The following is an 11,113-nucleotide window of genomic DNA, read 5'->3' on the forward strand; positions in this document are numbered from 1 at the left end:
CAGCACCTCTCCAAAAGGTTCTAGTGAATAAAGAAATTATGGTTTTTGCTACCTGGCAAGCTCATCTAAACTGCGAGAAAGATACCAACCAGAGTATCCTGTACTGAGTATTCCTTTTGTAACTGACTGTTTCAATGTTTGCAGTGTCTACAAGTCTTGAGAGCAAAAGCATGTGCTAAAGGAAAGCTTTAGCTTTAGTGAGTCTGCCTTTGATCCAACAAACCACACTTACACCTCACAGTGATACATGTGCAATTATTTTTAAATTTAAGCCTTGGCTAAGAATCTCTGCCTCTATTTTAGGGGTTATCAAGTTAAATAGAAAACTTTTTTTTTTTTTTTTTCATGGACAATCAAGGGTCCTTTTCTTCATGCTATGCTATCTTAAAATACCTGTACTTGTATTTATCAAGTGTAATACCTCTGAATTGGTCATCCGCCACTGAATGTAGTCTGGCAATCTCCTCTGCTTTGCAAATGGGGAAACTGACCTTACCTGGCTGGGCTGATGCCATCCTCATATGCAAACTTTAGCCGTGGTGTTGCCATCACAGTTGGCCAGCCGGTCTCACTGGGGCAAGAATTGGAGCATGAGCTGATCAGGTGAGGTGGTGACATGCCAGAGCTGTGCATCCAACGCACAGAGGTCTAATGAAGGGGGCTAATGTCACCTGGATAAAAAAGAAAGTCTGAAAGCTTTGCTTTTATTTGGTCAAAGAAGGGACATTTTTTTGGGAGACATTGAAATACATACTGCTGAAGCACTTTTCTTCTTCACTACAACTTTTCTGTTCAAATCATACCTACCAGTCTGTTTACAGATTGGCAGAAATGGCACTGCATGTGGCCTTATGGAGGCAGAGAGGGAGAGAAAGAATCAGAAACTGCAGCTGTAACACACTCAGGAACTGAATGATGACTTCTTTTACCTTTAAATGGTATGCTGCCTCATTTTGAGGGCAGAGACCTACTAGAAAATGGGGCTTGCCTGGGGTCACAGCCCATGGAACTCCCACAGCTGTGAGTTTCAAGTGTCTGTTACACAAGGTGCATTTAAAACGCCATCTCTTTTGTGCATTCCCTGTGGTCTGTGGAAAATAATAGTTACATCTTGAGAGCTCTACTTATTAAACTATTGTTTCACCTCTTTTTATTGTACTTTGCTTTTTGCAGAGTGAGGCATTGTTTTCTGTATGTAAACAAGCATGGGTTACTTCCAGCAGTGCACAAATAACTGCAAAGAGAGCATCGGTGGCTTCATAAAAGCGCGTATTCAGATATCTGCATTTTATTACTTATATTACCATAGCTCCTAGGAGTCTTAGAGGAGACTAGTTCTTTGGTGTGATTGTACTTAATAACCATAAATGCCTTGTAAAACCCTTGAAATGCCTTGAAAACTGAGTGCACATAGCTGTGCTTGTGTGTGTGTGTGTGTGTGTGTGTGTAAATTTACACATCTCTGCGGCCACTCTGTGAAGGCATCTGCCTCTGGGTTTACCAGACAATTTTATGAAGCTGTTCCTTGGAGGTTGACTACATCAGTAATTGGACAGCAAGGGGGAGGTTAGAAAACAGAAGTGCTTTTCCTGGAAACCAACGCTTTTCCCCTCGCAAGTTTTATTGGCAAGCCTGGCAACCAAAAAAGACATTCCTTGGCAGAGGGAAGAATATAAAGGCCTGGACACAGCTGGCATCGCTCTAGCGCTCACCTCCGACAGCGAGCTGCTCCCCGCAAAACGCGCCCCGCGCGGCCGCGACTCCGCAGCCCGGCAGCGGCGGGAAGGGGCTGCGCGGGGTGTCGAACCCCGCGTGTGCCGGGGGAGAGGGAGCGCGGCCGAGCCTCGGGGAGCCACGGGGGGCGGGCAGGGCTCGGGCAGGTGCCCGGCGGGGCCCGGCGGCCGAGGGGGCGGGCGGCGGTGGCGCGGGCGGCCCGGGAGGGGGAGCCCGCGGCCCGCGCAGCGCCCGCCCGCCGCGCAGGTGGCCGCCGGGGCCGTGCGGAGCCGTGCGCGGCAGCATCGTCGCTGCTTACCCCGGGGAAGCGGCTTCGCGGCTCCCCTCGCCAGCCCGCTGTCCTCCACTCAGGCATCGGCGGCTCGAGGGCGGGCGTCCCCCCGCTCAGCCCTTCGCGGAGGGCGGGAGGCTTTGGACTGGCTCCCGCCGAGGGCCGCCCGCAGCGGGGCATCGCCCGGTCGTGGCTCCCAGCAGGGCTGAGCACCCTCACCACCACCCCGAATCCGCACCCCCACTAATTCTACCGCACACCCTCCCGAGAAAGCTTCCAGCCCTCAAAAGCGAGTATGGGAAAGGCAGGCAATTATGTATCCAGGGGCTGATCTCTATCTGCTACCTAATGACTTGCCAAGTACTTATCACTTCCCAGAGTAGGAACTGTCGCTTCATTCTAATGTAAATAAACCCTTTATACAAATAAGTCTCTCTCCTCTCGCCTGATAGAGCATAGGTGGAGATGGAGCAGGACGGGGCTGCTAAGGTTCATACTCCCAGCTTCGTTGCTCCCTGTGTGTTTTCATTTATATGAATCCAGAGAATCCAATGGATTGAGCCCCCCTCCGCCCTCGCTGCCCCTCCCAGAGAAAGGAAGGAAATAAGGGAGGAAAAGGAACACAAAAGGGACAGGGGACCTTGGAAAGTAAAAGAAAAAAAAAATTAAAGTTCCATGTCTGGCTATCCTCTTGTCAGTTTAGGAGTGAATTTTTAACGCCATCAGCAGCTCAGATGATTGTGTTTTACCATGGGATGCCAAAGCTAGAGAACCTACCAAAGTTTCTTGCGCACTTGTGGGTTTTTCTCTGTGTGTGTGTGTACGTGTGTGAGTACTTTACAGAATGTACTTCACAGCAGAAACAACACAAGCAGTTTCCCACAGCCTGGTTTTTGCCCTTATTCTTAGTGCCGCGACATCTCTGTGACACAACCTGTGTCACAGAGACGAATTATGTGTACGACCGGGATAATTATCGTGGGAAGATTAAATGCTCCGACCTCTTGATGGGCTCGGCTCTTCTCTGTAAGTTAAATGCAAAATTCGCTTTTAGATACCGAACGTGAAGTTAAGGTATTTCTCTCGTGAATGGCCCGAAGCCGATGTCTGCTGCCTCATTTACTGCAAAGGATAATTTATTTCTCAGCCAAGAACGAGAGGCTAAAGGTGCCACAGGGAATGGAGTGCTCATTTTCGTATTAAGTTGTGTTATTTATGTCTCAAGATAAAAGACGCCCTGGATTGGAAAACTACCTCGGCATATTTATGGAATTGTTAACCCACGTTAATAAAATAACAATCACGCCTGTTTGCTTAACCGAGTACCACGCAAAACAGACCTCGCATTTAGAGCTCAGCTTAATTGCACAGGCTTGAGATGGCAGTGGTGCTGGTGCAAGGACGAGAGGGAGAGAGGGAGGAAGGGATTGCTGTCACCCATGTCCAGCAGCTGCAAACAGACAGGACACTTTCGGCACAATAGATTTTTCTACTGGTGAAGCACAGATTTGATGCGATCAACTTCCCTCCTTGCCCCTCGAAAGGATGTCAGCGGTTTTCTCTTGTGGTGTCGCCCGCTGTTTAAAGAGCGTGGAAAGCTGCATCCTGAGATGCGAAGAGAAGGGCTGGGTGGCTGGTTTTTGGAGTTACAGGGACACTGCTATGATGTTGAAGGCAAAAGAAAGGGAGAGAAGCGAAGCTCTGACTACGACTTAACAAAAACAGCCTGGGGCTGGAAAGCAATTCACCTCCAGGTCTTTGAGAGGAGCGAGGACAACGCACAGCGAATTATTTAGGTCCACCTGGGCTTTGCTCAGGTCAAATACTAGTCCCGCCGCCTACCACTCCGATGTCATCTTTCTTTCTGACATCTTCCTAAATAAGGTTCCAAATGACCACACACACGAATCCTCGGAGGGTTTCAAGACAAACGCGGCTCCCCCGGCCTGGGTCTGCCCATCGGGGCTCCCGCCCCGCCGCCGGCGTCCCTCGCCCGGCTTCGGGGAGGAGGCGGCAGCGGCCGTGTCCACCGCTCGGGGGCTGGCGGGACAGGGGGCCCACGGAGGCCGAGGCTGCTGCCGTCCTGCTCCGTTCCTGCGGCAGAGCCAGCCGGGGCACCTCCAAGGCAGCTGTCCCGCACGGAGGCCAGGCTGGCTAAGGCTACAGAGGTAGGGCGCCTGGGAGAAGTAGCCCGGCCGTAGGACAGGGTGGGTGAAGACCAAGTGCCAACGACTCTTTCTGGGTGGTATCCAAAGATAGCAGTGGGAAAACTGATCTTCCTGCCTCCCTAAACTCGTTGCTTTCCCCCAACACACACACACAAAAGTCCCGAATTCCACTATGAACCTTCACAATGGTGACTTTTGTGCCTCCAAAGTCCTGCTGGGTTGAGGTCTGTAACTTAACACACGTTAGTTGCGTCAGCTCGCAATTATAGCATCAGAGTTGCTATTGCAAAATATATTAGATGCAAAATAGCTCGGATTAATGCCCCCCCCCCCCCACCTTCCCCTACTTCCCTGAAACTTCTCGGTGTTACTCCAACCTTTGCCTGTGAAACAGCTTCGCTACCGTCAACATTGTCCAGATAAAATGAAAAAGCCACTGAAGGCTCCGGCTTTCGGAGCGGCACGTTACGGACGCTCAAGGGAGCGAGCGGGAAGCTCACGGAAATTGCTTTTAACGGCAGGTAATGTCGTGGGAAAACCGGATGACCCGGACTGCATGAAAACGTGCTAAAATGCCCTTTTTATTTCTCTTTTTCCATTTTTTTTCCCTCCTCAGCAAAACAAGAAAGAGGTTTTGAAAATATAAAGTGTTGGAATTGACATCTAGTCCAGTGCTTGCACATTTATTAATTCTGCCGTGGTGGGAGGATAGGGAAAAAAGTGCAATTAGGCAGGAGCAGGTGAAAGATTCCAGACGATGAAATACAACAGGCTAAACGGGATAATGTATTCACCATTAAAGAACTGACATTTACTACCAAAAGGAGACCCGTTACGTTTGAATATGAAAAGGAGCAGATATTAAGCTACATAAATTACCTTCTTCACATGACTTGAATCTCATTTTAAATACTTTTTTTTTTTAATAACCAACAGATCGGTGTTTGAGAGGAAAAGCCATACCTGCTAAAATACCACCAAGCAAAAGCGCCTTTAGCACGCTCCAAAGGCATGATCCCCAAAGCAATCGATCACAGTAAAAAGTGTGGAAAGGGGGTTTCAAATCAGTGAAGCCAAAAGGGTCTTTTAACGTATTTTTAGTGTCATAAGATCAGGATGGGTAATTAATCTCACAAACGCACCACACACACGTCTTTCCCGTGCAAATTCCACCCCTTAAAATTATTTCAGCGTGATCGTTTTAGCTGCTCTGTTATTAACGCTTATGAGGTTTCAGAGGGGTGGGCTATAAAGCGAATGAAGAGCACTGGGTTGTATTTCGAATATCTGAAGTACCGGTAAAATAGACTACTGTGAAATAATGTATACTAATTTCACCCGTGTTTAAAGTACGAAAAGAAAATCTTCGTTCTTCAAATATGAGACAATTGAAATTAAAATTTAAAAAATAAATAACTAAGCCCTCACTCTCTGCTTCCTTTGAGTTCCCGTTAAAGTCTTATTCTGATTAGAGCCCAAATGTTATTTCAGATAGTTAGACAAAGGCAAAGCAAATCAAATCTTCACAGCAGAACCGGCCAAGCAGTTAAGGGAAGATTAATTTTGTTCTTCTTTTTCTCTTCCCCTCCTTTTTTTTTTTTTTCTTTTGACACACCTGACATACCACGGAATGCACTCTTAAGTAGAATAGCAACAAAATTGTGCCCTCTCCGTCTCAAATGAGTAAAGAGATGAAGCAAGGATCCCCTCTCCGTATCACATCCCACATCACGTAAAGATTACCTGAAGGGGCGATCTACAGACCCCGTTCAGAGAAACGCGCTCGTGTTCATAAACAGCAGAGGCAGCGGGCGCTTCATTTGCAGACAGAGAGAGGAAAGCCCTTGGTGGCTGATTAATAAAAAGGAGCTTTGGAGGACTCGTCAAACCCTTGTCAACCGGAGGAATGCAATCTCTTCAGAAGCGTTTGGTCAGGCAGGCAGCTGGCTGCAGGCAGGGTGGTGCAGGGGCATCCCACCACACACACACACACACAAACACACACACGCACACGCACTCTCCTCGCCATCCCCGCGGGCGTGGGGGGTGGAAGGCAGCTGGGGTGAGCTTCTGGCCGGGAGGACAAGGAGCGAGCCGGCACACCGGCATGGAGCTGGCCCGCTGACACGAGCGGCAGCCTGGAGGGAATGGGAGGAGAGAGCCCGCCCGGAACGTGTGGAGAAAATAGACCGAGGAGCTTACATACACAACAACAACAAAAAAAGAAAAACGATAATAATAATAATAATAATAATAATAATAATAATAATGAATAAGAGAAGTAACATTCGTGGAGAAAACACGCGTGGCAGAGCGCGGGGTGCGTGCGTGGGTGGAAGGAGCTCCAGGGGAACCATATACACACATACATATATACACACACAAATATATATATATACACATATATATTGGTGAGGGCATGCACATGGTGTGTATACCCGGGATGCGTGTGCGAGGGCGACCGCGCGTGTAAGGATGCGAGTGTGTGGGGAGCGAGCGAGGTGTAGGGCAGTGGGGCTCGGGCGGTGTCGTCGCGCAAAATGCGCGGGCGCTGGAGGATCCCCGCGGGTGCGCAGCGGCCTGCGAGAACGCGGGGCTCTGCGGCGCTCAAGGCGTCCGCGTGTGCCGCCGAGTGTGTGTGGCCGGTTCCCTCGCGCTACAACTCCCGGAGCTGCTGTGGGGATTTTTTTCCTTCTTCTTTTTTTTTTTTTTTTTTTTTTCCTTCCCCTCGGTCTCTCCTTTTTTATTTTTTTTTTTCCCTCCTCATTCAGAGCCCGGGGTGTCTCCCGGCCCTCATTGGCCGGCCCAGATCGGCGGGGCGGAGCTTAGCCGCCTGCAAAAGGAGGAAAAGAAAAAAAAAGAGAGGAAAAAAAAAAAAAAAAAGGAGACCGAGAGAGGAGAGGGAGGGAAAAAAAAAAGGAGAAAACTGTAAGTGCGTAAAAAAGTTCTCGCCGTGGTGACGGATGCTCAAAAGTTCAGGAGTTTTTCCGATGCTTCCCAAAGCAGCCTGCGACTGAAAAAGAGACTGAAAAAAAGCGAGAGGGAGAGAGAGAGGGAAACTTTGCACTGGGAGATCGGGAAGGTGGATTTTTTTCTTCTTCTGCTCGCTTAAAAAAGCCAACAAAACACATCCCTCTACTTTTGTCCCTCCTTTGCAGACAACTTGTTGCAGATCCCCGTGGAACAAGGAACTGGGAGCGTGGGAGCCTCTTTGCAAAGGTTTTATTTTCTTAATACTCTTTCTGCGTTTGGAAGTTGCTTTCTCCGCTGCGATTACTTTTTTTTTTCCTCCGCCGTTTTCTTTTTTAAAACATTTTTCCCTTTTTTTGTCCCCCTCCTTTCCCCCCCCCCTTTTTTTTGATTTTTTCCCCCTCCGCGTGGAGCGCGGGAGCTCGCCGGTGGGCTTTCCTGGGCGAAGAAGAGGAGGCTTTCGGCTCTGCCGTCGTTATTCTTCCTCCCTTTTTCCGCGCTCCGCCGGGGGGGTGGGGGGGTGGGGGTTGCCCGGCCGCCCGGTCCAGCTCGGTCCGCGGAGCGGCGGAGGGGTGGAGGGGGAAGGGACGCGCTGTTTGGTCCGGCGGGGAGGGTGGGGGAAAGCTGACGGGAGGACATGCAGGCTCGCTACTCCGTGTCCAGTCCCAACTCCCTAGGAGTGGTGCCGTACCTCGGCGGAGAGCAGAGCTACTACCGCGCCGCTGCGGCGGCGGCCGGCGGGGGCTACACGGCCATGCCGGCCCCGATGAGCATGTACTCCCACCCGGCCCACGAACAGTACCCAGCCGGCATGGCCCGAGCCTACGGGCCCTACACGCCACCGCCGCAGCCCAAGGATATGGTGAAGCCGCCCTACAGCTACATCGCCCTCATCACCATGGCCATCCAGAACGCTCCCGATAAGAAGATCACCTTGAACGGGATCTACCAGTTCATCATGGAGCGGTTCCCTTTCTACCGGGACAACAAGCAGGGCTGGCAGAACAGCATCCGCCACAACCTCTCCCTCAACGAGTGCTTCGTCAAGGTGCCCCGCGACGACAAGAAGCCCGGCAAGGGCAGCTACTGGACCCTCGACCCCGACTCCTACAACATGTTCGAGAACGGCAGCTTCCTCCGTCGCCGCCGCCGCTTCAAAAAGAAGGACGCCGTCAAGGACAAGGAGGAGAAGGACCGCCTGCACCTCAAGGACCATGCCCCGCCGCGCCCGCCGCCGCCCGCCGCCGCCGCCGAGCCCGAGGGCGGCCCCGCCGGGGGCAGCGCCGCGCCGCCGCCGCCGCCCGTCCGCATCCAGGACATCAAGACGGAGAACGGCACGGCCTCGCCGCCGCAGGCCGTGTCCCCCCCCGGCGCCGCGCCGCCGCTCGGCGCCGTGCCCAAGATCGAGAGCCCCGACAGCAGCAGCAGCCTCTCCAGCGGCGGCAGCCCCCGCAGCACCCTCCCCTCCAGCCGCTCCCTCAGCCTGGAGGCCCCCGAGCCCCCGCCGCCCCCACCGCCGCCCCCGCCGCCGCCCCACCACCACGGCCCGGGCTTCAGCGTGGACAACATCATGACCTCGCTGCGGGGCTCGCCGCAGGCCGCCGCCGAGCTGGGCGCCGGCCTCCTGGCCCCCGCCGCCGCCGCCCCGCGCACCGGCATCCCGCCCGCCTTGTCCCTCGGGGGATACTCGCCGGGACACAGCTCCGTCTACGGCTCGCCCTGCGGCCAGGCGGCCGCCGGCACCGCCGCCGGCACCTACCACTGCAACATGCAGGCCATGAGCCTCTACGCAGCGGCGGGCGGCGCCGACCGGCCCGGCCACCTGCCCGCCGCGGCCGCCAGCCCCGCCGAGGACCCGCTGCCCGAGTACGCGATGCCCTCGGGCGGCGGCGGCGGCGGCGGCGGCGGCGGTGGGGCGGGGGGCGGCGGCGGCGGGGCGCTGGGGCACGGAGGGCTGGGCGGCGCGGCGGGCGGCCACCAGGAGGGGCACCACCCGCACCCGCACCAGGGCCGCCTGGCCTCCTGGTACCTCAACCAGGCGGCGGCGGCGGCGGCGGCTGCGGCGGCGGCGGCGGGGGAGCTGGGCCCGCTGGCGGGCGCGGCGGGCTACGCGGGGCCGCAGCAGGGCTTCGCGGCCGCCCCGCGAGAGGTCTTCGAGGCGCCGCGGCTGGGGCTCAGCGCCTCGCCGGGCGGCGGCGGCGGCGGCGGCGGAGGCAGCGGGGCAGGGGGCGGCGGCGGGGCGGGGGGCGGCGGGAGCTGTCAGATGGCCTTCCCCGGCAGCCAGCCGCTCTACCGCACCTCCGGGGCCTTCGTCTACGACTGCGGCAAGTTCTGAGCGCGCCCCGTCGCGGGGACACCGCGGGAACTCAGCTCCGCTCCTCTCCGCTCCGCATCGCGCCACCGGCCCTCGCAGCGCCCGCGGAGGGAAGCGAGCGCGTCGCGAAAAGCTTTTGTACAGAGACAGCCCCAAAGCATGTCTTGGTTTGTTAAAGGACAGTGTTACTCCAATAACACGTAAGTTTTTTTTTTTTTTCCTAATTGCTTTGAGAAACACTTTTTTTTTTCCCGCCCCCCACCCCGCACTCTTTCCCGTCCCTTAAGGTATTGTCATGCCCCGTGTTTAAAAGGGAGCGAAAAGTCCAGCGTAGAGTACCAGCTTCTTTCCCCCTCCCCTTCCTCTTCTACAAGGACTTGTTTTAAAATGTAAATTGCGACATAGTAATTTATTTTTAATTTGTAGTTGAATGTTGCGGACCAAACGCCAGAAAGTGTTTCCCCCTTTCCTGAAAAGTGACGTTATAATTGACTGAAACGCTGATTTTTTTTCACTATATAAAAAAAGGGAAACTGTATTAATCTTATTCTATCAATATTTTTTCTTTTTTTTTTTGTTGAAAATATTCTGAAGGTATTGCATTGTTTGTTTATTAATAAATTACCATTCAGTTGGAATGATCCTTTACACGTCTGTATATTTTAATGCTTTCATTCAGAGAGTGAGAAAGAAAGAGAGGGAAAAGGGATTTCATAACTAACTTTGTCGCTGGAACAGCTTGTTCCCCTCCGCACAAATTCCAAAGACCATTTAGAAACTGCCAGGTCGAAAAATCCCTTTTCAGTCTCTTCTGCAATATGTTCCACTTAGTCAGCTCGCCTTATCCGCTAGGAAAAAAATACTTTCCCATGGCAGCTCTGAGTTGGCAAATAAACAAACACGTTTTCTTAGCAATTAATGGAAGACCTGGAAACATTTGACCATACACAGTAGTATGGCGACATTACGTTGTTTTAAATAATATGCCTATGGAAGGATATATTAAGTGATAGCTCCGAGGTAGAAATGCATGCACTAGATTCCAGACCATGTGTAACTGTATATGTCGAGCTATTGATCGATCTTTGTGTGTTTAAAATATATTTATATCTAGAATTTACATATGTACCTATATTTAAAGAAGGACTACGTATTTATTTATAGTTTCATATACGTATTGCATATTTTTCTAAACTCCAGTGTATAGCAGATGCCAAATAATCTGTAGTACGTGTACTCTTAAATATCGTGCCAGCGTATAAATTACTGCTTCTTAGGATTGATAGCAAAGCGTGCAATCACATCAGTGAAGCCGCTTCTGTAACACATAAAGTACTATTTTATTTCAGGGGGAGAAAAAAGAGTAGTTGTGTTAAAGGGTACTTGTACAGTCTACCCTGTACACCTTTGCAGCTCTGCATTACTCCCGTCCTTCAGGGACTTTATTGGTCTGTGTCTCAATTGTTCGGACAGATTATTTTAAAAATATTTTGTGTGCGCGAATTTTTCTTATATAGTTGCTTTTGGGTGCTGTTTTGGTTGGTTTTTTTCTTTTTTTTTCCTTTTTTTTTTCTTGTTTGTTTGTTTGTTTGTTTGTTTGTTTTTTCTCTCCTTACCTCCCTCAATTTTCCTCAAATGGGAAAAAATATATATTAC

General features: G+C 52.0%; 1 protein-coding gene across 1 annotated transcript; it reads left to right on the forward strand.

Moving 5' to 3' along the window:
• The first annotated feature begins 7,088 nt into the window (after positions 1 to 7,088).
• On the forward strand, positions 7,089 to 10,831 carry FOXC1 (forkhead box C1). Its single transcript, XM_053966366.1, has 2 exons — positions 7,089 to 7,255; positions 7,332 to 10,831. Exon 2 carries the CDS (start codon positions 7,781 to 7,783, stop codon positions 9,476 to 9,478), a length of 1,698 nt encoding a protein of 565 aa, XP_053822341.1. The 5' UTR covers positions 7,089 to 7,255; positions 7,332 to 7,780; the 3' UTR covers positions 9,479 to 10,831.
• Positions 10,832 to 11,113: the final 282 nt, after the last annotated feature.

The sequence above is a fragment of the Vidua chalybeata genome, chromosome 1 (genome assembly GCF_026979565.1).
Source record: "Vidua chalybeata isolate OUT-0048 chromosome 1, bVidCha1 merged haplotype, whole genome shotgun sequence".
NCBI classification, from domain to species: Eukaryota; Metazoa; Chordata; class Aves; order Passeriformes; family Viduidae; genus Vidua; species Vidua chalybeata.